The 27090-nt window shown below is 41.9% G+C and overlaps 1 protein-coding gene and 1 long non-coding RNA gene across 2 annotated transcripts in view; both read left to right on the top strand.

The window, feature by feature from the left end:
* The window catches only part of LOC139749875 (uncharacterized), a 28992-nt gene extending 15463 nt beyond the window's left edge, over positions 1-13529 (top strand). Inside the window, exons 4-8 of the mRNA XM_071664248.1 lie at positions 5372-5575; positions 6744-6854; positions 6972-7089; positions 7932-8024; positions 13161-13529. Coding sequence (XP_071520349.1) covers positions 5372-5575; positions 6744-6854; positions 6972-7089; positions 7932-8024; positions 13161-13289 — 655 coding nt within the window. The 3' untranslated portion in view covers positions 13290-13529. The remainder of the gene's footprint in view (positions 1-5371; positions 5576-6743; positions 6855-6971; positions 7090-7931; positions 8025-13160) is intronic.
* Positions 13530-17614: 4085 nt separating this feature from the next.
* LOC139749874 (uncharacterized) overlaps positions 17615-27090 on the top strand; it is a 37508-nt gene continuing 28032 nt past the window's right edge. The window contains exon 1 of the long non-coding RNA XR_011713054.1: positions 17615-21740. This is a non-coding gene — a long non-coding RNA (uncharacterized lncRNA). The remainder of the gene's footprint in view (positions 21741-27090) is intronic.

Below are 27090 nucleotides of genomic sequence, written 5' to 3'. Positions count from 1 at the left end.
ATAATGGTGAGGACATTGTTGTTTGTGCGTAGGTTGTGAAACGCATTCGACGAGAAGCAGTTTAATCTCCAAAAACTTAAAAAGTTCGGCAAGAGTTTTTGGCCGAGGCCATTTTCCGTTGCTTATATTGCTTTGAGACCTGTACATCAGGGATAGCATAACTGTGGGTAGAATATGATTGCTAGAGCTGAGAACGGGCCGTCACTGTTACTTATTACTCCCTCCACCCCTATATTTATTGTTACATATCACTCTCCATGTGGTCACTATTACTAATTACTCCCCTCCCCCCTTTAAAGTCACTGTAACTTACCACTTTCTCCATGGTCAGTGTCACTGTTACTAATTACTGTCTTCCTATGGTTACTGTTACTGCTACCTCCCTATCGTCACTTATTTATCATACTCGCCCTATGGTCACTGTAACTTACCCTTGTCTCCCCATGGTCACTGTTACTTATCACTATCTCCCTATGGTCACTGTTACTTACCTTTCTTTCCCTATGGTCACTTATTGCTCCCTCCCTGTGGCTACTGTCACTTTTTGTTCCCTCCCTATGGCCACTGTTACTTAATACTCTCTCCCTATGGTGTTACTTAATACTCTCTCCCTATAGTCACATTTACTTATTACTATCTTCCTATGGTCACTGTTATTCGTTAATTCCTCCCTGTGGTCACTGTAGTTTATCATTTCCTCCCTGTGGTCACTGTATCTTGATACTCCCTATAGTCACTCTTACTTATCACTCTCTTCATATGGTCATCGCTTCTTATTACTCCCTATAGACCCTGTTATTCATTACTTCCTGCTTTGGTCACTTACTCATCGTTCTCTCTATAGTTACTGTTACTTATCATTCTCCCTATGGTCGCTGTTACTTAGTACTCTCTACCTATGGTAACTGTTACATATCATTCTCCCTATGGTCTCTGTTACTTAGTACTCCCTCCCCATGGCCACTGTTGCTTAGTACTCCCTCCCCATGGCCACTGTTAGTACTCCCTCCCTATGGTCACTGGGACATATCATTCTTTCTATGGTCCCTGTTACATACTTTTCACTTCCCTTTAAGATCATCGTTATTTTTTAATCTCCCTGTGGTTGCTGTCACTCATCAACTTGGCTGTGGTCGACTTTACCCATCACTCTCCCCATGGTCAACGTTACTTACGACTCCCCCTGTGGTCACGTACTCATCAGTCTTCCTATATTACTCATCACTGTCTCTTTGATGACTGTTACCCTTATTAATGTGACCATTTTTTACCCATTATGTCTGGAGGTCGACCTGTTGGTTGTTGTGCTGTTACAGCACGTAAAGTGCCAAAGGAAGAGCCTCTCCTCAGCTATACTATGTGTTGAGGCGGTAGGAAGCTGGTGAGCGTCAGGTCGATGTCGGTGATGTTTTCGAATTGGTTATATCGACGGTTATAAACATTTTTAAGACTGTAGACGATATAAAAGCTTCTGCCATGACGCACATGAAGTTCACAGCAATGAAGGTGACTCGTGCATGGAACAGTTTGTTGGTGAAAATGAAAGGTAGGTTGAGCGAAGCATGGCTGAGTGGAGAACACTTGGCAATACACCCACCCAGTTCGTTACCACGCCTCTCCATTTCAACTCTGATCTTCCCTACCTTTCTGCTTTCTCACTTCGTATTTCAGAATGTTATGCAAGATTATGTTGAAGGAATATGTTGTTGCTCATTTAACTGGCACTCAGTTTTTGTGGGTAATCATTGGCTCTTCAGTATTGTTTGGCATGCTGTGGCCAGTGTTACGAAAGAAAAGGACAAACACATCACCTCCTCACCACTTGCCACAATCTCCCTCGCCTCCACCTGTGTCATTACCACCCCAGTCATAACTCTATCATCCCCACCTAAATCATAATTTCAGTGATGCAGAGATGGATTTAGCGTCAGACAGAGCCAGAGCAGACCCAGTTTCCCTTCCACACACCACGTCTCCGACACGCTGCCTATCTCAGTCATTGTACACAATCGTAGCACTCACAACGACCGTCATTCGTGATACAATATTGTCTATTTATTATTCATTAATCAGTAAAAATATGGTACTGTAATAATCGGCGTTTATTAATTGCTGTAACCCTCACGTGCAAAACTGCATTATATCTCATAGGTAAAAAATAACATCATGAACGCATCTTTATATATACAATGGTGCAGTGGTGTAATGACCCCGAGTTTCGGTAAACTCTTTCTTTACCAGGAACATATCCTGCGCAGTAATCATGGTATTAATCTCACCCATCACCATGCCCCCATGAGCATAATAAATACCCTCATTATGACCAAGTGACAATACTATACATTACTGTCCTTGTGATCTTTTGAATGGACAGCTTTATCCTTGTGATCATTAACACCGTTACCACTGGTCTTAATTATGATTACTCCTGATGAGTGACTAAAACGATCAATGTCATCCTGCTTTATATCCCAGTGATCATTAGAATTCATTGCTGTTCTCATATGACCACTACGTACATCTCATTACTGTACCCCCACATGTTCTCTAAAACTCATTACTGTGCCCCACATGATCACCACTGTTCATTACTGTGCCTCACATAATCACTACAAATCGTCACTGTTCATCGCATGATCACTTCATCTCAATACTGCACCCTACGTAATCACAACTCATCATTGAGCCCCACATGATCACTACAACTCATTACTGTGCCCGACTTGATCACTGCAACCCATTACTGTGCCCCACATGATCACAATTCATTACTGTGTCCCACATGATCACTACAACTCATCACTGTGCCCGACATGATCACTGCAATTCATTACTGTGCCCCACATGATCACAATTCATTACTGTGTCCCACATGATCACTACGTCTCATTACTGTCCCCCACATGATCACTACAATATTCACTACTGTACTCCACATGATCACTACAACTCATCAATGTGCCCCAAATGATCACTGCAACTCATTACTATGCTCCAAATTATCACTACAGTTCATTACTGTGCCCCACATGATCACTACAACTCATTACTATGTCCCTCATGATCACTACAACTATTCACTGTGCCCCACATGATCACTGCAACTCATAACTTTGCCCCACATGATAACTACAATTCATTACTGTACCCGACATGATCACTACAATTCATTACTGTGTCCCACGTGACCACTACAACTTATTAGTGCCCCAAATGATCACTACAAATCATTATTGTGCCTCACGTCATGACTATAATTCATTACTGTGCCCCACATAATCACTGTAACTCATTACTGTGCCCCACATAATCACTACAACTCATTAGTGTGCCCCTCATAATCACTACAATTCATTACCGTGCCTCACCTCGTCACAAAAATTCATTACTGTGCCCCTCATGATCACTACAACTCATTACTGTGCCTCACGTCATGACTATGATTCATTACTGTGCCCCACATAATCACTGCAACTCATTACTGTGCCCCACATAATCACTACAACTCATTAGTGTGCCCCTCATAATCACTACAATTCATTACCGTGCCTCACCTCGTCACAAAAATTCATTACTGTGCCCCACATGATCACTGCAACTCATTACTGTGCACTAATGATCACTACAACTCATTGATATGCCCACATGATAATTATGCAGACCTACTGTGCCTCTGATAATCACTATAATATATTAGTGCCCCACACGATTATTACAACTTATTACTGTGCCCCACACGATTACTACAACTTATTACTGTGCACACATTATAACTGTGCATCACTTCTGTGCCTCGATAATCACTGTAATTCATTACTGTACCCCAGATGATCACTGTAATTCATTACTGTACCCCAGATGATCACTGTAATTCATTACTATACCCCAGATGATCACTGTAATTCAATACTGTACCCCAGATGATCACTGTAATTCATTACTGTACCCCAGATGATCACTGTAATTCATTACTGTACCCCAGATGATCACTGTAATTCATTACTGTACCCCAGATGATCACTGTAATTCAATACTGTACCCCAGATGATCACTGTAATTCATTACTGTACCCCAGATGATCACTGTAATTCATTACTGTACCCCAGATGATCACTGTAATTCATTACTGTACCCCAGATGATCACTGTAATTCATTACTGTACCCCAGATGATCACTGTAATTCAATACTGTACCCCAGATGATCACTGTAATTCAATACTGTACCCCAGATGATCACTGTAATTCATTACTGTACCCCAGATGATCACTGTAATTCATTACTGTACCCCAGATGATCACTGTAATTCATTACTGTACCCCAGATGATCACTGTAATTCAATACTGTACCCCAGATGATCACTGTAATTCATTACTGTACCCCAGATGATCACTGTAATTCATTACTGTACCCCAGATGATCACTGTAATTCATTACTGTACCCCAGATAATCACTGTAATTCATTACTATACCCCAGGTGATCACTGTAATTCATTACTGTACCCCAGATGATCACTGTAATTCATTACTGTACCCCAGATGATCACTGTAATTCATTACTGTACCCCAGATGATCACTGTAATTCATTACTGTACCCCAGATGATCACTGTAATTCATTACTGTACCCCAGATGATCACTGTAATTCATTACTGTACCCCAGATGATCACTGTAATTCATTACTGTACCCCAGATGATCACTGTAATTCATTACTGTACCCCAGATGATCACTGTAATTCATTACTGTACCCCAGATGATCACTGTAATTCATTACTGTACCCCAGATAATCACTGTAATTCAATACTGTACCCCAGATGATCACTGTAATTCATTACTGTACCCCAGATGATCACTGTAATTCATTACTGTACCCCAGATGATCACTGTAATTCATTACTGTACCCCAGATGATCACTGTAATTCATTACTGTACCCCAGATGATCACTGTAATTCATTACTGTACCCCAGATGATCACTGTAATTCATTACTGTGCCCACATGATAAGCCAATAATACTCTGCCTCAGACAAGCACTGTAATTCATTACTGTACCCCAGATGATCACTGTAATTCATTACTGTACCCCAGATGATCACTGTAATTCATTACTGTACCCCAGATAATCACTGTAATTCATTACTGTACCCCAGATGATCACTGTAATTCATTACTGTACCCCAGATGATCACTGTAATTCATTACTGTACCCCAGATGATCACTGTAATTCATTACTGTGCCCACATGATAAGCCAATAATACTCTGCCTCAGACAAGCACTGTAATTCATTACTGTGCCCCACATGACCACTGCAGCTCACGACTGTGTCCCACGTGATCACTATAATCTTTCACCGTTCCCCTCAGGGTTGCTGTACCTATCATCTGGAACGCCTACATGGGCAACTCTTACTTGGAGACACAACAGAATGTAGCTAATGGGGGCCTTGTGGTGTACAGCCCCTCTGGTGGTGCGGCCGCCCCTCACCCGCTCCAGGAAGTCCGCACTGACCTGCTGGCCAGGGACGACTTCACCGTCGAGGTCGAAATGAAGCTAAGGGAAGAAGCCAGGTGAGTGGCTATCCTGACTAATGCCCTTCCTGTAGTGTGGTTACAAGTAATGAGCTCATTTTCTTGTTTACATAGTTTTGCTTTTGGTTGTCCTATATTTTGGTTGTATCATCACTCAGATCATGAGCCAGAGTGGCTTGAGAGTGTTTACTTTGAACTATAAGGAAAGATGTATCCTCGAGGAGCTACACTGCTGTCATCACTAACTGTTGCCACATTCATGCAAGTAGTGACACTCACCTGACAGTCGAACCTAATGTTGTCCGGCTTATCAACTCTCCCACTCTGACCGCTGAACTTGACCAACTCTGCCCTACTTCGCAATGTTGGTTCTCTTTCTGTAAGGAACTTCGACAGACATTATTCAGATTTCTGCTCATATGCCTCCGCTACTTGCTAGACCACATGATACCAGGCAAGCCAGCGCGTCACACGGTTACTGTGTGGCTGTTGGCAACTTTGGCTACGCTGTTGTGATGGCTGTTTCTGGAATTGTTTACTCGTTTTTCAGACACCTACGGGCCGCTCCTTTTTTTAAAAGATTTTTTCTTTTCAACTTCTTCCTAAAGTCTTCGATTGATTTCTTCTTTCCTACTTCTACCTTTTCCGGCCTTTCTTTGTTTCACGTAAGAATAGCCTGAGATAGACCATTTATCCGTAACCTAAGTCTTCGTTGTAGAGATACCTGTGATGCCCTTCTGCTTATGATTTGCCTACTTGAGTTCTCCACCACAAACCATCCCTTACCAATATCTGCACATTCCCACCTATCACATACCAACCCCAGCTAGAAAATATGTTTACCACTAACGAACTCCATTGCTAGGAATACGCGGAGCCTCATCAGCCTCATCACAAACCATCCTTACCCATAGTGCTGTCGCTGCCACCAACCTCAACCGAATCATAACTGTCCTTTACCATTAACCTTCCCACCGCTAACATCTCCACCACTAATTTCTAACCTCCATTACTAACTAGCCACCGCCATTAACCATCTCCTACGACTGAAGCACCATCCAAATATCGTCCAGCCCTGCTACCAGCTGTGCCCTTAGCTTCCTCCCTCCTGCTTGTGTCTTGATACTAGCTGTACATGTAAACGTTAACTCATGTTGCTGAGTTCATTTTGTCACTATAATCAACCCAATATCATTGTCCCGGACAGCGTCGGCCTAAGGCTCATGTACGTAAGGGAGGACCAGGCGTTTAATTGGGAGGAGGACGATATCCTCGTGAGTGTTCTCCTGCGTTGGCACTTCGAGCACGGCAACAGCAGGTAAGGCATGGCCTCCAGTGTACTACATCTGAATCTCTTCTGACACAGCGTAAGGCATCTTCCTGTACGGCCGACCCCTCCTCAGTGTGACACATGCCCTCATTATACCCTGTACAGGGAGTTGGTCATGAACAACAAGTATGATGGAGTATGGGGTCCAAACGAAGTCATAGCAGGAGGAAAGAAGTGGCCCAGTCTCGTCGTAGGAGAAAAATTCGTTCTGGTTCTTAAAAAGGCGAGTAGAAATATGAACTTTATTAGTCTGATGAATGCTATAAACACGAAGCCATATATATATATATATATATATATATATATATATATATATATATATATATATATATATTTCTTTTCTTCTTTCATACTATTCGCCATTTCCCGCGTTAGCAAGGTAGCGTTAAGAACAGAGGACTGGGCCTCAGGGAATATCCTCACCTGGCCTCGTTCTCTGTTCCTTCTTTCGGAAAATTAAAAAAAAAAAAAACGAGAGGGGAGGATTTCCAGCCCCCCGCTCCCTCCCCTTTTAGTCGCCTTCTACGACACGCAGGGAAATCCTAAAAGGGGAGGGAGCGGGTGGCTGGAAATCCTCCCCTCTCGTTTTTTTTTTTTTTTTAATTTTCCAAAAGAAGGAACAGAGAAGGGGGCCAGGTGAGGATATTCTCTCTAAGGCCCAGTCCTCTGTTCTTAACGCTACCTCGCTAATGCGGGAAATGGCGAATAGTATGAAAGAAAGAAAAAGAAATATATATATATATATATATATATATATATATATATATATATATATATATATATATATATATATATATATATATGAATAGATAACATGTGTAAGTAAAATCATAAAATTATCATCTACAAAATCTGTCATTTATCAATGATATCCTCAGTGTTGTAGATATCAAAGTAGACAAAACATCAGTAAGTGAAAGAGATCACTATATGGGTTTCAGGCTGCATTAAGCTTTTCAGATTAAAAAAGTGTTTTAAAGGAAATCATGAAAAAACAGCCAATTATATTTAGGTTTTAGTCAAGTCAGGCATCATGAGCAATGACCCCACTATCTAACTCGCCAGAATCGTGAATGTTTCTACCTTCATGTGAAGACCGGAGCTGAGCGGTACCAGATACAGCTCTCGTACTTCCACTTTCATGTCTTCTGTCCCACAGTAAGTAATCCTCTCGTCGCATGTCATGTGTTCTCTTAATGTTAAAATCGTATGTTCATTTCTTGTCTTCCACATATGTACGTTGATATCATGTCTGCCACGTATACCATTGTCTTCCATGCCTGATAATGTTTTGTCTTCCATATACAATAATGTCTTTGCTTTTCTGTACGTTATGTCTTGTGTCACATGTAAGTCAATGTCGTGTCTTCCATGTTCGTTAATGTATTTCATGTAAGTTAGTGTCTTGTTTTCCATATACAATATCATCTTTGTCCCATGCACATATATGGAGCACAAGACTTTGAAATACATTGTACACAGAATATTATCATGGGACATGGTAAAGATGATATCGTATATGGAAGACCAGACATTATCGTACATGGAACGTAAGATATAAGCGTATATCCTGTTGCGGTCTTTTTATCATTAGTTTCTCTAGTGTGATTGTCTGCTTATCAGAAGTCCTTGTACTTCCCATGTCTCTGAAGTCTCTTAATCACTCTGCTATTTTTCTGTGATGCTTTCTCGGCTTTTGTTGTAGAACTTATCAAAAACCTTAACACTGTACTGACATGTTGTTAAAGACCCTCATGTGGACATTACTTAATGAATTATTTGTTTTCAAGATTGTTATGTTTGCTTTCCGTCTTATTGCTTTAAGCCACTCCACCATACAACAAATAGGTCTGTACTTACTTCCTGATCCTAAAGTCCATTATGTTTTTATGACTGTCGCAGCATCCACGCAGCTGGCCACATTCACCGTTGTGACGTGTGTGTGTGTGTGTGTGTGTGTGTGTCTGTGTGCAAAGAATACAGGGCAGTTGAGTAGTAATTGCTTGGCGTCTTTTTTTCAATGGCAGTTGCATCGTGGGTATGAAGGGTCTTGGGATATGTTGAAACGTTGTAGGTAGTGATGTAGTGATGGGCAATAATCAGAGCGAACACAAACTCGTGTTTGCCTGGCGAGTGAGGTTTGTGTTAGGTGTGTTTACAAGGCTTGAGTTTAGCACTGAGTTAGGAAGTCGCTTGTTTAGTTCTTGTCGAGTTATTTCACTGTGTATGTGATTTGTCAGTATTATTGTTGGGTGTTGGTGGGTGGGAGAGGGTGGGTTTGTGAACAAGGGTTACTGTTTGTGTAGGAGTAAGCTTTTTATACTTAGAGGTTGGTTGTGAGTAGTGAAATTGTTTGGATGGAGAAGGTTTAACGCTGATGCATAGAACTGAGGTGGAACTGCACTGGGAAGATCTATGTTTTATTGGGAAGGTGTTGAGAGTTTGTGGTTGTTAGGTATCTAGTTATTGTTCAGAACGCACTAGTTTGTGTGGGGCGCGGGTTTGTTATATTTGTTTTTAAGGGGGTGGAAGACCAGCCAGGTGTTGCATGGTTTAAAGTGGAACTGTTGAAGTGTTTGCATAGGATTTCCAAATCTGGTGCCATTTAGTGTTCAGAGCGCATTTATTTTGTGTGATACTTTTCTAATGATATTAATGTGGAATGTGTGTCGTATATGACGCCTAGAATGGTTAGCGTTTTTCTCATTGAGAGTGACTGTCCATTCAAAGGTGACTTGAGGGTGTGAGCTGGATTAATTTCTGTGTGGGATTAAAAGGATGATTGACGACTTGCATGGAGATGCTAACATTATGCTCTTGTCGAATTGTTGTTCCAGTTGTGTAATGTTAGTAATGCAGGTTTGATGCTGCTATTGTGGTATCAGGGTGTTGTGATGTAATTTTGAGGTCGTCTTCATATGAAAGGGCTATGTTGAGGTTTATGTGGTTGAGGTTATAGGAGGTTATTTAGGAAGAGAATGAAGAGAGTTAGAGACAGAACTGCTCCTTGGGGAATTATGTTGTCGAGTATGATTAGTATTTTAGAGGTGAAAGCATTGTGAGTGACTCAAACATGGCAGCTGGCTGTAAGATTAGCTAACCACTTTTTGTCATTGTAGTGGAGGATGGTGCCATGTATTTTTTGTATGGCGATGTGTTTGGGATAGTGTCATATGCTTTACTGATGGCCGTTGCCACTAACATTATGGGGGATGAGGGTTGTGGTAGGCTGAATCCATCTATGATGTGTTGTGTGAGGTCAGTATGTATTGTGGGAGTAGAGTGTTTGGGTCGTAACCCGTGCTGTGTGGGTGAGAGTGGGATGGTTTGCTTAATTCTACCGTGGATCATATTTCGACAGGCTGTGGATACTAAGGATTGAAGTGATATAGAGCGGTAGGAGAAAGGGCAGCTGGGTGGTTTTAGGATTGGTATTACGTTGGAAAGTGTCCAAATGCTATGATTTTGGTGTGTAGTCTGTAGTTAAAGACATTTGTGAAAGTTTAGGCTGCACATGGGCCATAATGTTTAATGTGAAATTTCGATACATTGTCGGGGCTTGTAAACAAGAGCGATCTTTATGGCTTTGGTTGCACTGCCTGTATCAAGGGTTGGTGGGCAGTTGTTTCAGTGGATGATTTTCCTGTTTTGAGATGAGGTTCTTTGTGGCTTTTTTTTTTTTTTTTTTTAGTAATGTCTCTTGAGTATGCTTGTGGGATTTCATTGGAATGGTTCAGGAGTGCTTCATGAATAGGAGCTGAAGTGGTGTGAAAAGTGTGGATTATCATTAACGTGTGCAAGAGTTGGCTGCTGTGGGTTCTGTGGTTCATTATGTTGAGGAAGGAGTGCGAGTTTTCAGTTTGTCTTACAGTGATCAGGTTAGTGACGGTGTTATTCAGAGTTTGGGTTTGTTCTCTGGTTTACATTGATGGAGAATAGTTATGTCTGAGCTGATTGCTTTGCTTTATGGGCTGTATAACTTGTGGAGAGAAATTTGTTTTGTATTTTTTTCCGTGCCCTTGTGGTATGTGGTTTTTGCTAGCTTGGTTGGATTGCATGATCTGTGGACGTGAAATCATCAGTACGGAAGTTATGTAGCTTTGTTTCCGTGTACCGTGTGAAGGCTGACGAGTCTGCTTCCCTGTAGTTTGTGGAAGTTTTGTGGTTTGTGTGCAAGTGTTAGTGCTGGTTGGATGAGCTAGATGGAGTGTTATCAGGATGGGTAAGTGGTCAGAGGATAATTCGTGCAGCGTACTCCAGTTGATCCTTGTGTTTAGTGATAATGGGCAGAATTTGATACCTGGCGAGGTCGGCTTCTGGAGATTTTTTTTTTTATGTTGAAGGCTACAGTCACGGACAAAAGTCCAAATCAAGGCCGGGCTGTAATTGAAAACTAGATATGATAATGAAAGGGAGCAAGAAAATCCAAGGTAAAGTGTTTACGAATTTTACAAGAAGTAAAAAAACTTGTCTTTTAGAATGTGCCAGGTTATAGTTATTAGGAAACATACGAGAAAGTAGAGCTTTCCAAAGCTTCGACGTGTAGGGAAAGATGCACTTATCAAAGCGGCCCACTCTCGAGTTACTGATAACCGCACAGTAATCATATGACGTAGCAGCTTGCCGAGTATTGCTCTGGGGAGGAAAAACCAAATAATGGCTATGGATGAGGGAGAGTGAACCAACATTGCGGCGTAGGGCAAAAGGGTCAAGTTTGGAAGTTAGCCTGTGACAGTTTATAAGTCGGATCGCTTTCGACGCAACTCTGTCAAGTAAGGATGCAGAGCTAGAACCAACCCAAATGTGAGAGCAGCACTCCGTACAAGGACTAATCAATACCTTGCGTAAATGGAACAACTGTTCGGAAGAAAAAAGTTTCGACATCTAAACAGGACACCCAGCTTTTTAAAGGCAGACTTAGCTATTCCCGTAATGTGGGGTTTCCAAGAAAGTGGATGTTACAGTAATACCAAGTATGTTCATTGAGTCAAGAGGTGGAATTACAGAACCGTCAAAGGAGAGACGAGAGTTGTGAGGAGTTTTCGATAGAAAGATGGGTAGAAACCGGGTCTTGAAGGCATTAAACTTAACTAGATTTCGTCCTCTCCAGTGAGATATCCTGTCCAAAGTCTGAGTTTATTAAGGAAGTTGTGTCAAGACGACATGCAGATCGAGTGAGAGAAGGAGCTGAATTAGAGGATGTAGATGAATGCAGTGTTGAGTCGTTACTGTATGTGTGCAATTGATTTTCTGTAGATGAAGGGAAATCGTTGAAGAAAAAGGAGAAAGTGTAGAGGACAGGACAGAACCTTGAGAGACATTGCTGTTAATGGAGAAAAAGGGGATGGGGGAAGCTGATCCACCAATAAACACAAAGGTAGATCGGCTGAAGAGGAAGCTAGATATGAAGGAGCAGAGTGAGGGAGGGAAGCCAAAAGAGGGGAGCTTAGAGATGAGACCCTGATGCTATACCCCGTGAAAACCTTTGGATATTTCAAGAGCAACAACACATGACCCCAAGATCTTTCAGGGATGATAACCAGACAATAATAAGATAGGAAAGAATATCACTAGTGGATCTCGCCTTAGGGAAGACATACTGGTGATCAGAGAGAAGACTGATTTTCAAGGTGTTTAAGGATATGGGAGTTGAGGGGGGGGGGGGATTCAAAGCCTTTGGAAATGTTAGATGTCTAACCAATGATACGATAGGTAGATGGGTAGGAACGGTCACCCCTCTTAGGGAAGGGGTGTATCAATGCATGCTTCCATAGTGGCCTGGGACTCTGGTCAGCTGGTTGCATAGGGTGAGGATATTAAGAGGTTTCATTTGCTTTATGAGTAGTTGACCTCCGGGATCACAGATGTGAATGTTGAGCCAGATGAAATCGTGGGCATTGAAATCTCCACAGAGGTAGGTGCTGCGCCTGCTGGTGAGGTTCTGCAGTCGGGGAGGTTGTTTAAGGGCGGCCTGTGGATTTGGGTGGTACGTAGATGTTGAATACGTTGTAGTTAGTACAATGAAGGATTGTCAATAAGATGATGACGATGGTGATGTCTTGCAAGGGTTTTGCCACACCGTGAGTTTTTGTCTTAAAGAGTCCCTGGTGTGAAGAGTGACAGGATAACCAAACAGTGCCCTGCTGTACACCAGAAGCCAGAAACTGGTGTTGTCAAGGTGGCAACGCCCCTTACAGTATGGCGTCAGGGTTGTAGTACTGTTTACAGAGTTGTGTCAGGGTGATACTTCTTCCAGCCTGGTGTCAGGGTGGTAATACTCCTTTCCCTCCGCAGTTGCAGCCCACGGAAGCCGTCAGGAAGGAACAGAGCCAGCAGAGGCTGATGGTCGTGGTGGATGAACAACATGTTCGTTCTGGCGAACTGGAGGTCCACAGCATCAAGTGGTATCCGACGTCCCACTAGACCCCGCTGGCATCATCTGATGCCTCCATTACCCATCATGCTCAACTGACACATCAGCTGATGTCTTGACATCCCACTGTCAACTCGTCAAGTTCCTTGACTTGCCTTCTCCGTCTTCTCCGATAACAGCTTAAGTGTTGACCAGTGTGGTGAAACAGATGACTTTCCTGACTTAATAACTAATGTGGCAATAACAAGTAATGTGCCATTTTTGTGTCAGCAATAAAATTCTTATATGTTTATATGCCATTCTTAACCTCTTAAGCATGACGAGACGAGCTTTGAAAAGGAAGGCACGACCCTTTGCTATGATAAGCTGGCCTTTGACCTAATTCACGTCAAAATCTAGGTCAAGATACCCAAGGGTCGTGTCGTCGTGCTCAAGGGTCGTACCACCGTGTTCAAAGGTCGTATCGTGGTGTTCAATAGGTTAACATGTATTCATATCGTACTTGCATCTGTGAGAAAGACTGTATTATAGGACAGTCGAACATAAAGGTAAGAAGTGACGGTATTGTAGAGGTAGGTAAATCTATGATAAATATATGATAACGGCTTTGTTGAGCCAGTATGCATATGATAAAGTATGAAGTAATAGTGTACAACTGTTAAACGAAGTTACGTTGAACATACCAGTCAACAAATGTGCCTACCGACAAATTTCGAAATACTTTTGGGAGAGGGTAAATGTCACTTATTTATATTACACATTCTGAATAGTTGGAATTTCACACCGACACAATATATATATATATTTTTTTTTTTTTTTTTTTATACTTTGTCGCTGTCTCCCGCGTTTGCGAGGTAGCGCAAGGAAACAGACGAAAGAAATGGCCCAACCCCCCCCCCCATACACATGTACATACACACGTCCACACACGCAAATATACATACCTACACCGCTTTCCATGGTTTACCCCAGACGCTTCACATGCCTTGGTTCAATCCACTGACAGCACGTCAACCCCTGTATACCACATCGCTCCAATTCACTCTATTCCTTGCCCTCCTTTCACCCTCCTGCATGTTCAGGCCCCGATCACACAAAATCTTTTTCACTCCATCTTTCCACCTCCAATTTGGTCTCCCTCTTCTCCTCGTTCCCTCCACCTCCGACACATATATCCTCTTGGTCAATCTTTCCTCACTCATTCTCTCCATGTGCCCAAACCATTTCAAAACACCCTCTTCTGCTCTCTCAACCACGCTCTTTTTATTTCCACACATCTCTCTTACCCTTACGTTACTTACTCGATCAAACCACCTCACACCACACATTGTCCTCAAACATCTCATTTCCAGCACATCCATCCTCCTGCGCACAACTCTATCCATAGCCCACGCCTCGCAACCATACAGCATTGTTGGAACCACTATTCCTTCAAACATACCCATTTTTGCTTTCCGAGATAATGTTCTCGACTTCCACACATTTTTCAAGGCTCCCAAAATTTTCGCCCCCTCCCCCACCCTATGATCCACTTCCGCTTCCATGGTTCCATCCGCTGACAGATCCACTCCCAGATATCTAAAACACTTCACTTCCTCCAGTTTTTCTCCATTCAAACTCACCTCCCAATTGACTTGACCCTCAACCCTACTGTACCTAATAACCTTGCTCTTATTCACATTTACTCTTAACTTTCTTCTTTCACACACTTTACCAAACTCAGTCACCAGCTTCTGCAGTTTCTCACATGAATCAGCCACCAGCGCTGTATCATCAGCGAACAACAACTGACTCACTTCCCAAGCTCTCTCATCCCCCACAGACTTCATACTTGCCCCTCTTTCCAGGACTCTTGCATTTACCTCCCTAACAACCCCATCCATAAACAAATTAAACAACCATGGAGACATCACACACCCCTGCCGCAAACCTACATTCACTGAGAACCAATCACTTTCCTCTCTTCCTACACGTACACATGCCTTACATCCTCGATAAAAACTTTTCACTGCTTCTAACAACTTGCCTCCCACACCATATATTCTTAATACCTTCCACAGAGCATCTCTATCAACTCTATCATATGCCTTCTCCAGATCCATAAATGCTACATACAAATCCATTTGCTTTTCTAAGTATTTCTCACATACATTCTTCAAAGCAAACACCTGATCCACACATCCTGTACCACTTCTGAAACCACACTGCTCTTCCCCAATCTGATGCTCTGTACATGCCTTCACCCTCTCAATCAATACCCTACCATATAATTTACCAGGAATACTCAACAAACTTATATATATATATATATATATATATATATATATATATATATATATATATATATATATATTTATATATATATATATATATATATATATATATATATATATATATATATATATATATATATATATATATATATATATATATATATATATATATATATATATATATTAGGGAGAATAAAAAGATGTTCTGGAAGGAGGTAAATAAAGTGCGTAAGACAAGGGAGCAAATGGGAACTTCAGTGAAGGGCGCAAATGGGGAGGTGATAACAAGTAGTGGTGATGTGAGAAAGAGATAGAGTGAGTATTTTGAAGGTTTGTTGAATGTGTTTGATGATAGAGTGGCAGATATAGGGTGTTTTGGTCGAGGTGGTGTGCAAAGTGAGAGGGTTAGGGAAAATGATTTGGTAAACAGAGAAGAGGTAGTAAAAGCTTTGCGGAAGATGAAAACTGGCAAGGCAGCAAGTTTGGATGGTATTGCAGTGGAATTTATTAAAAAAGGGGGTGACTGTATTATTGACTGGTTGGTAAGGTTATTTAATGTATGTATGACTCATGGTGAGGTGCCTGAGGATTGGCGGAATGCGTGCATAGTGCCACTGTACAAGGCAAAGGGGATAAGAGTGAGTGCTCAAATTACAGAGGTATAAGTTTGAGTATTCCTGGTAAATTATATGGGAGGGTATTGATTGAGAGGGTGAAGGCATGTACAGAGCATCAGATTGGGGAAGAGCAGTGTGGTTTCAGAAGTGGTAGAGGATGTGTGGATCAGGTGTTTGCTTTGAAGAATGTATGTGAGAAATACTTAGAAAAGCAAATGGATTTGTATGTAGCATTTATGGATCTGGAGAAGGCATATGATAGAGTTGATAGAGATGCTCTGTGGAAGGTATTAAAAATATATGGTGTGGGAGGCAAGTTGTTAGAAGCAGTGAAAAGTTTTTATCGAGGATGTAAGGCATGTGTACGTGTAGGAAGAGAGGAAAGTGATTGGTTCTCAGTGAATGTAGGTTTGCGGCAGGGGTGTGTGATGTCTCCATGGTTGTTTAATTTGTTTATGGATGGGGTTGTTAGGGAGGTAAATGCAAGAGTTTTGGAAAGAGGGGCAAGTATGAAGTCTGTTGGGGATGAGAGAGCTTGGGAAGTGAGTCAGTTGTTGTTCGCTGATGATACAGCGCTGGTGGCTGATTCATGTGAGAAACTGCAGAAGCTGGTGACTGAGTTTGGTAAAGTGTGTGGAAGAAGAAAGTTAAGAGTAAATGTGAATAAGAGCAAGGTTATTAGGTACAGTAGGGTTGAGGGTCAAGTCAATTGGGAGGTGAGTTTGAATGGAGAAAAACTGGAGGAAGTGAAGTGTTTTAGATATCTGGGAGTGGATCTGGCAGCGGATGGAACCATGGAAGCGGAAGTGGATCATAGGGTGGGGGAGGGGGCGAAAATTCTGGGGGCCTTGAAAAATGTGTGGAAGTCGAGAACATTATCTCGGAAAGCAAAAATGGTTATGTTTGAAGGAATAGTGGTTCCAACAATGTTGTATGGTTGCGAGGCGTGGGCTATGGATAGAGTTGTGCGCAGGAGGGTGGATGTGCTGGAAATGAGATGTTTGAGGACAATGTGTGGTGTGAGGTGGTTTGATCGAGTAAGTAACGTAAGGGTAAGAGAGATGTGTGGAAATAAAAAGAGCGTGGTTGAGAGAGCAGAAGAGGGTGTTTTGAAATGGTTTGGGCACATGGAGAGAATGAGTGAGGAAAGATTGACGAAGAGGATATATGTGTCGGAGGTGGAGGGAACGAGAAGTGGGAGACCAAATTGGAGGTGGAAAGATGGAGTGAAAAAGATTTTGTGTGATCGGGGCCTGAACATGCAGGAGGGTGAGAGGAGGGCAAGGAATAGAGTGAATTGGATCGATGTGGTATACCGGGGTTGACGTGCTGTCAGTGGATTGAGTCGGGGCATGTGAAGCATCTGGGGTAAACCATGGAAAGCTGTATATATATATATATATATATATATATATATATATATATATATATATATATATGTATATATATATATATACGTACCTCACACCACATATTGTCCTCAAACACCTCATTTCCAACACATCCACCTTCCTCCGCACAACTCTATCTATAGCCCACGCCTCGCAACCATATAACATTTTTGGAACCACTGTTCCTTCAAACACGCCCATTTTTTCTTTCCAAGATAATGTTCTCGCCTTCCACACATTATTCAACGCTCCCAGAACTTTCGCCCCCTCCCCAACCCTGTGACTCACTTCCGCTTCCATGGTTCCATCCGCTGCCAAATCCACTCCTAGATATCTAAAACACTTCACTTCCTCCAGTTTCTCTCCAGCTCACTTACTCTCACCACTCTCTTTTCCCAGCATTCTTCTTTTTTGAAAACTTCTACAAATCTTCACCTTCGCCTCTACAAGATAGTAGTCAGACATCTCTCCAGCTGCCTCTCAGCACATTAATATCCAAAAGTCTCTTTTACACGTCTATCAATTAATACGTACTCCAGTAATGCCCTTTTACCATCTCTCCTGCTCACATGCGTATGCTTACGTATATCTCTCTTTTAAACCAGGTATTACCAATCACCAGTCTTTTTCAGTACACAGATCCAGAAACTATTCACCATTTTCATTCACAAAACTGAATATCCCATGTACACCAATTATACCCTCAACTGCCACATTACTCACCTTCACATTTCAGTCACCCATTACTGTAACCGGTCTCGTGCATCAAAGCTGCTGACACACTCACTCAGCTGCTCCCAAAACTTTTGCCTCTCATGATCTTTCTTCTTATGACCTAAGCACCAACAATCACCCATTTCTCCACCTACTTTCAGCTTTGCCCACATCAGTCTAGAATTTACTTTCTTACACTCTATCACACTCCCACAACTCCTGCTTCAGGAGTAGTGCTACTCTTTCCTTAGCTCTTGTCCTCTCACCAACCCTTGACTTTATTCCCAAGACTTTCCCAAACCACTCTTCCCCTTTACCCTTGAGCTTTGTTTCACTCAAAGCCAGAGCATCACGTTTCTTTCCTCAAACATACTACCTATCTCTCCTTTCTTCTCATCTTGTTAACATCCACACACATTCAGACACACCATTCTGAGCCTTCGAGGAGGATGAGCACGCTCCTCTTGACTATTTCTTCTGTTTCCCCTTTTTGAAATTGAAATACAAAGAGGGGAGGGTTTCTAGCCACCCGTACCCGCCCCCTTTAGTCGCCTTCTACGACACGCAGGGAATAAGTGGGAAGTATTCTTTCTTCCCTGTCCCCATCCTCGTGCATTTTCAGGCTCCCAGCACTCAAAATCTAATTCACCCCATCCTTCCGTCTTTAATTTATTCTTCTCTTTTTTCCCCTCCACTTCTGACACATATGTCATCTTTGTCAGCCTCTCCTCACTCTCTCAATGTGTCCAAACCATATATCAGCAGACCCTCTTTAGCTCTCTAAACCATACTCTTCTTATTACCACACCTCTCTCTTACCTTGTCATTTCCAACTCGATCAGGCCTCCTCACGCCACATATTGTCCCTGATTTGATTTGTGCCGCTGTCAGCAGAGAGTTTATTGTGCCGCCCATGTTCATCCTGTGAGCAATAACGCAGGATTACGGAGGTTACGAAAGGTTTTGTCAGACCCCAGTGGGCAAATACTCACTACATAACCTTAAAAGATTGGTTCATTGCATATGCTAACTGTCTTTCATATAGTAAGTTCACTGACTAGATTCAAAGAGTGAAAGTTGATCTCAGAATTTCAGGAGTCTTGTTATTCCCATTAAGATGTATCAATATTTCGCAAGGTTTTTTCAAACCTATTTCTAAAAGGCTCTATTGTTTCATCAGTCTAAAGACTTAGTGTTTTAGTGTATGTTCATATATCTGACTACAGACTTTGCAGTTCACATCATATCTCCACAAAGGCCAAAGCGCTAATAGTACCTATATCCAAACATTAATATAGGAACTGCATCTTGTAGTCAACTGATCTTATTACTTTCTCCAAACACATTCTACTGGAATGGAAACTGTTTTTACTTATGCCTGTCTGTACACGTCTGTTTACGTCTAAGAGGTCTGTTGATTCCATCCTAATTATAGTTTTGAGACTTCTAATTGACAACCCCATGTTGGTTTCAACAGCTGATGTACCAAGTGCAAATTTGGCTTATCAACTATGTCACTCCCGGAGGCCTGTATGGGAGGAAATCATAGCAATTTGATTTGAATCCCTTGACCAATAATGTATGAATATCTGTCTCTGGCTTCAGAAAACAACATGCTACACTCTAGTCTCAGGGTGTTTAGGGCAAGTAGTGAGGATAAAGAATGAGATGATTAAACTGTGTGTTGGTGGTAATTTCTACGAGCTCAAGAACCATGAGCATGGCGTACAATTCAGTTTTTAGGGTAAATGCCCAGTTTCTTTTTCTAACTTTTTTTTTGTAATCTAGTACCATTGGAGTGTATCACAATTACATTCACATTACCTGCCGTCTTAGTGGCAGAGTTGAGCAAGCCGTCAGTATAGTTGCATTGGGCTACGTTATTTTCAGTCTGCAGTGTCCGTATATGCCCAAGAGCGCTGTTTTTTGCCAAGTGTTGAAGGTGAAGACTGCATTTAGTTTCTTAGATGGGCGAGTAGATATTGAAGGCGGATAATGCTGGTACTTACTAATGTTATATAGATTATATACCACAAGCATTATCACGTCATTGGCTGTTATTTGGATCCATTTAAATTCACTGGTGTTATGGCATATATCGTTTGCTATTCTTTAGAACCGACACTGTCGGAATCACCAGGCAGATGTTTCAGTCTTATCAATGAATTTATTTCAAGTATTCTGTCCTTAAGGCTGAGTATATCAAGTTCCTTCCACATGTTGAGTACTCGTAGTCTTCGGGCACTAAGGTTGATTACAAAGGCTTCATTTTACATTATTTTCATGACTATTAGTTTCTTTGTTGTTATGTGCGACTGAAGCTGGTGCGTGGTAATCTTTTAGAAACATATTAAGCCAAGTACTTCATTTTAATAATTCTGATATTTTAACCATAATTAGAACTGTACCCTGCAACAACTCGGTGAGCTTAGCTAAGCCTATCTGTACATTTCTATTTAGTTTTTGCACAGCTGCGGCAGTTCGTGGGACTGAGATACCTAGGTATTTAAGGGGGAGCCACAGTTACAGGGTTTGGCATCGTTTGAATTTAGATGGTCCACCCTTACTAAATTATTAGTCCGTTTAGTGATGTCCTCTGTTTCCTCTGCAGAAACAGTAAACCTAGGGTATCACATGCTTCATGCAGTTAAGAACGGTTTACTTTTTACGATGTGTTTTTTGTGTACAAGGATATCATCAGAGAAGGAAGTTTACGTTATGTATTCTGATGTTTCTTGTATCTACATATAATGTTAATAATGTATTACGCTCGTCTCCCTCTTGTTTTGAACGAAAGTCATGCGCCCTGTCGGCAGAAGCGATAACTCCTCAAGCAGTCGACTCGCTACCTCTTACCTCACAGATCTCAATTGTGTGTATCTTGTTTGTTGACAAACTTATGTGTCATGTTTTTACCAGCGTCTTTCTTTCACCATTCCAAATGGCGCATTGAGTAGTATCACGGAGTAGTGTAAACAGACTTGATATGGTGACACTTCGTAGATCGCAGGACGTCATAACTGCCCTTGATGCCCATCTCATCACCCTACGTTGCCTGTGCCTTTGGCCTCCCCTGACCATCAGCGACCATCTATGGTCTGCCGTGACCTACCCAGGTGTCTTTGGCTATGACTTTACCAGCCCCAGTGTGGCACACTGCTCCTACTCACCTCAGGACCTCGTGTTTACCTGTGAATCATTGTCCCTACAACCAACGTTGCCATGCCTGGCAACCTACGCAAGCAAGGGGAGAGGAGTCGTTGGGTGAGTTCAGAGATGGGGGAGGTAGGTGTCACCGACGGGTCAACGCTGGAGAGATTGGCAGCCGCTCATCCAGCAGCAACAGCTCGCCCCTCAGCAGGCTGCCAAAGAGCACCGAGTGGCAAGACATCTGCAGCTGGAACAGCAGTTTCTAGACATGATGCAACAGATGCTGGCCCATTCCAATGGTTGTCTTGACGCCTCGGACGACATGCTTCGCCTCCAGCCTCGTCAACCACCACTAGGTAATATTTATGTGTTTATGTGTTTAGGGGGAGATAGTTTAACACTTACGGTATTCCGTCCTTAACGAAGTGTATGTGTACGTATCATGTCTGTTGTCATGTGTATTTATGCACTGACAGAAACACACTAGCTTAAATCAGGTACCCATTTATCGACCAGCCCCGAGAGAATGCTGAACACCTCAGTTGGATGTAGGCCTACTGACGCGCCCAGATTCGAACCCTTGCCATCCCGATCCCTGGTGGGACCGTGCTAACTCATGGACAATATTTGTGTTGACGTCATGTGTAGACCCACCACTCATTCGAAGTAGTGTTCGTGGGTGCGTGTATGTGTGCTCTCATTTGGCAGTGTTCTAAGGAAATGTTCATGTAGTCAAATAGAAGTGATATTTGTTTATGATCCCTCTATAAAAGTCAAATAGAAGTGATATTTGTTTATTATCCCTCTATAAAAGGACTTTTCACGGGATGTCTGTTGTCATGTGTATTTATGCACACCCAGAAACACACTAACTTAAGTCAGGTACCCATTTATCGACCAGTCCCGAAAGAATGCTGAACACCTGAGTTGGATGTAGGCCTACTGACGCGCCCAGATTCGAACCCGTGCCATCCCGATCCCTCTATAAAAGGACTTTTCATGGGAAGTCTGTTGTCATGTGTATTTATGCACAGACAGAAACACACTAGCTTAAGTCAGGTACCCATTTATCGACCAGCCCCGAGAGAATGCTGAACACCTCAGTTGGATGTAGGCCTACTGACGCGCCCAGATTCGAACCCGTGCCATCCCGATCCCTGGTGGGCCCGTGCTAACTCATGGACAATAACGCTAAACAGTTCACCAAGGTTTGTGTTTGGACTTTTGGTTGTTGTTAGAGTAGTGATCTGGTGTTTTCAATGATGGTTAAAGTGGATGTTTGTGTTGACGTCATGTGTAGACCCACGGGTCACCACTCATTTGAAGTAGTGTTCGCGGGTGCTTGTATGTGTGCTCTCATTTGGCAGTGTTCGAAGGAAATGTTCATGTAGTCAAATAGAAGTGATATTTGTTTATGATCCCTCTATAAAAGGACTTTTATAAATTCATATTAATATAATTTCTTCCAACAAGACATTCCTGTTCATGTTCCAAGGTTTACAGTTCTTTTTATGATTGACTGTATATCAGACATTAGCATGATGACTTCTGCTGATTAATACGTGAACGCTATTTGTCCACTGTCGAGAGTTGTTCGGTCGTGCTTGTTTGTCCCATAAGTGGTTTGAATATTACCAGTGCATTTTTTTCACGTACAGTTATTGCCAGTATGTTTAGAAATGAGGTTGCGATATCTTTTGCTTTAGGAAATAAAGGTGCAAGCTCATGAGCATATTCCGGGCCCCTCTTCAGAGTGAGGTTAGATCCAACCGAAATATGATTTGTCGAATTATAGCAGCCTAGAGTTGGTGTGAAGGGCGATATGCGGAGAAGTAACAAGCTGAGAACGAGAAGGATTGTTGCTTTCAGGACTGCTAGTTTCCTCGAGGCAGGTTGTAAAGTTGGTAGGCTTGATGTTTTGTATGAGAAATTTTGTGACTCAGGTATTCTTACACAAACTTTTCAAGTAACTGAGGACAGTTTAGGGCTTAAAAATTCTTAGTGAGCAATCACAGACAGTAGGAACGATGGTTCAACACTGCAGAAAATTGGCACATCTGCTCGCTAGCGGTACGTAGCATACCGCAGTGTGTCACAGTGGTACCATCAGTAGAGTGTCAGGGACTGAACCGTGAAGCACTAGGGCCGAGAGTAATGTTTCCCATGCTGGAATGAGTGCAGGTGCACGAGATAGTTTGTCATTTGCCTCTGCATGGGATGGTAGTGCCTGGAACAGTATTTCTAGTGATGATATGTAAGACGTTATACACATTGATGCCTTGTGAACTGTAGTTGAGATCTTTGAGACAGAAAGACAAAAATTGTCGTCATGAATTCTAGGAGCAAATAAGGCAGAATCACATGAAGTGAAAGGTGGACTTGGAAGAAATACACTGTCACAGCTGCCAACCAGGGCCCGATGCATCGAGGTATGGCTCCCATGTTCCAGGTTGGTGCAAGCGTCATTGGATGTATGTACAAGTCCACAGAAAATTATTTTAGGAATCGAGAGATAAGTAATGAGTTTTAATACGAAGTCCATATAGAGGTGCTTCCTAATCTTGTTCTTAAGGCTAGATCCAGAGGCTGTTTAATAGTCTGCATCTGTCATGCATAGGTCAAGGAGGCTCGAGCCCAATCCTTGGTGTCAGGGCTGGGCAAAGCCATATCCAAGGCTCAGAAATTATTCACTCAGATATCTGGCACCAGAGTGATCTTGCTGGTGATGTAGCATTCACACCTGTGAGAAATGAGGGTCTGAGGAACAAATTGGTTCAAAGTAAGTTAAAGTGCGAGCTAACCTTTCCACACCTCAATGTGCTAATGGGCACATTAATGTTCTTTGAGATATTTTGGCGGTTGCTCCATCAGCACAGGAAATGCTGAAGTTTCCAGTTATATAAAAATGGAAAGATGGATTGCTAAGACTACTTGAAGTTTTAATCGTAAATCTTCAGATGACCTTGCTGATGATGTATGAAACTGTTTTGATCTGTTGCATGCCATGCAGATTCTTCATGAAGTGAATAACAATTAATATTGCTAAGTTACTGAAGCAGTTACAGGAAAGGTGGTCGGACGAGGCAACAGAGGAATAGACATGCAGAGGAGATGACCATGTTTCACATATTTCGTAAGATTTCTTGAGCAAGCCTCAGAAGTTATGACTCAGTTTGTGAAATTAGTTGAATACTTAAGGTAAAGGATATGCAAGGTGCAGGAAATCTCATAAGCAAGGGAACGAGCTATGATATGCAAGTTTTGGGCTCCACTGGTGAACCTAAGGATTCTGTTATTCCAGTGCCAAATAAGCCAGCTTCTAAGACAGCTTGAAGTCTAGGCACCAGCTGAAATACCATTTCTGTTAGGGCAGACATTGGTTGAGTCATTTTGACAAGGTTCAAAAATTGCATGTAAACGAAAGGCCGAACATTGTCTCTAGACAGTCATTGTGCTTCATTAGTCGTGGTAACTCGAAATCTTCATTTGTGTAACTGTTGGGAGAAGGATATTTGTGGTGACCAGTGGTGCAAGATGACACATTCAAACTGGCTGCATCTAGCATTCCAATTTGTTTCTCAAGGATGTAGCCTCATGAATAGTTGCCATGCATCTCTAGTTGAGGAGCAGGCAGTTACAGCTCGTAGATATGCATGTGGGACTTTTGGAGGGGAATCTGCTCAAATGACCCTTCCTATTGTTGCAATCGAGGCAGGAGGAAAGAATACGAATATATCTGTCGGGACGTATGTCCTGCTAGACCCAGGAAGTAACGACTTTATGTTTTAAGGCCTTCAGTGATCAGCTTGATTTCGAGAGCTCTTGTCCTTGGGAGACTTAAAGTCTGACCAAGAGTCGGAGGTTTTTTTAAGGAATAGTTTTTAGCGGTAGAAAGAGCCAGGCCCATTTCATTCCGTTTGCAAAGGTCTTTGCAGTTGAAAATTTCCCAGGCATAAAGCAGATATTACATCTGATGCACAATGGTGGAAATATCTGAAGGGGCTGAATATATCTAGGGTGAATAGTGCTGGTGTCAGAAGCCTGATTGGTGAAGACATTCCTCAGGCTTTGATCCCTTGGAATAGAAACAAAACAGGGATAGTCCACCTTGTACCAGCCATACTCTCTTGGGCTGGACCCTTAATGGGCCAGTAGATGATGAGGTCATTAGTACAAATGCATTGTGTATTCTTATCCATATTGTGCCAACACCAGAGGTAAATTTGGAGGTTCAAATGGAGCACTTTGAAACGATATACGTCAAGCCGTGACACAGAATCAACCCCAGCTTCTCTGAATAGCAAGAGAGTTTTGTAGACCTGCAGCATGTAAAAAGAAAAAAAAAAAGTAACCAAATGTTAGGTTTCATAACCAGAAACATAGATTATGACACCAGAAACAATTCTCACTATAATTCTCTTGTAGGACTACACCTTAAATATTCAGTCCAATTTTGGTCCCCAAACTATAAAAAAGATGAGGAATAATTAGAGCAAGTATAAAGACGGGCGACAACATTGATCCCATCTTTAGAAATCTTGCATACGAAGAGACTAAAACAATTGGATCTTTTCTCCCTTAAAAAACTTAGACCGCGGCGACTTGATCAAACTGTTCAAAATTTTAAGCCAGTTCGATAAAGAAAAGCATGAGCATCTTTTCGAAATATAAGATTATAAGGTTACTAGGACAAATGGAATAAAGCTCAAAGCTAAAAGATGTAGTACGGACGTGGGAAAAAGCTTCTTTTCCTGTAGGTGTGTTAAGCACTAGAATAAGTTACCATCAGACGTAGTGAATGCTAAAATTCTAAATACCTTCAAAAGTCGTTTAGACAAATATTTCATAAATTCAGGTATACTTTGAGAAAAACGCCAGAAACAAACGTATAAACGACAGTGGTAACGGACATTACAAGAATAATGTGCAGCAGCGGGGAGTCGGTGATAGCTTAAAGTTTTGAGCGGAATTACATTTTTTGTTTTGTAGTTAAGTATCTTTTTGTTTTTTCAGACAACCCAGTTGTAGGCCAGTCAGGCCTGCTGCTGTCTGTCTTTCTCATGTAAACTCGTGTATTTTATAAGTTAGAGCCATATAAGGGCTTGAAGGCCTTCTTAGAGTCGACTTTCAGTAGATTCCATTTCTAATGAAGCAAGACATCCAATAATTCTACCACAGGACCATCACGTTACTGAGGCAATTATGAAACATTTGCATGAAAATGAGTCAAACACTCAGGCCGGGAATATGTGATGTTGCTTATCGGATAAAATTACTGGATACCTAAGGCTTGTCCTTGATCAATATGGTTTTGAATATGTGTTTGACCTGTAAGAGGCTGGGGCATCTCTTGGAATTCATATGATGGCAGATTTATGAGATGATTAAGTCACAGTGGGTCAGCCCACATTTGAGTGCAGGAGTAGATTGCTTTGGTCCATTTCTAGTTCAGATGGATTCGAGTCAAGATTGGAGGTACGGTCGTTTGTTCAGCATTTTGACAATCCATACTGTGCACATTTATTCTTGAGATACAGTTTTTTACAAATATGCCTTCATAAGATTTGTTCCCACAAGGAGGAATGCTGAAACTAGTACTTATTGTGGGAAGTCAGTGCAATAGGCTCTCAATGCTATATTGAAGTATCAGGTTTAGACGATGAATATCTCGATGCCATGTTTTGTGAAGCCTAGGAAATTAATTGT

Source organism: Panulirus ornatus, chromosome 8 (assembly GCF_036320965.1).
Source record: "Panulirus ornatus isolate Po-2019 chromosome 8, ASM3632096v1, whole genome shotgun sequence".
In the NCBI taxonomy this organism is placed as follows: domain Eukaryota; kingdom Metazoa; phylum Arthropoda; class Malacostraca; order Decapoda; family Palinuridae; genus Panulirus; species Panulirus ornatus.
Note: the sequence above shows the minus strand (reverse complement) of the source record. Positions and strands in the feature narration are given on the sequence as shown.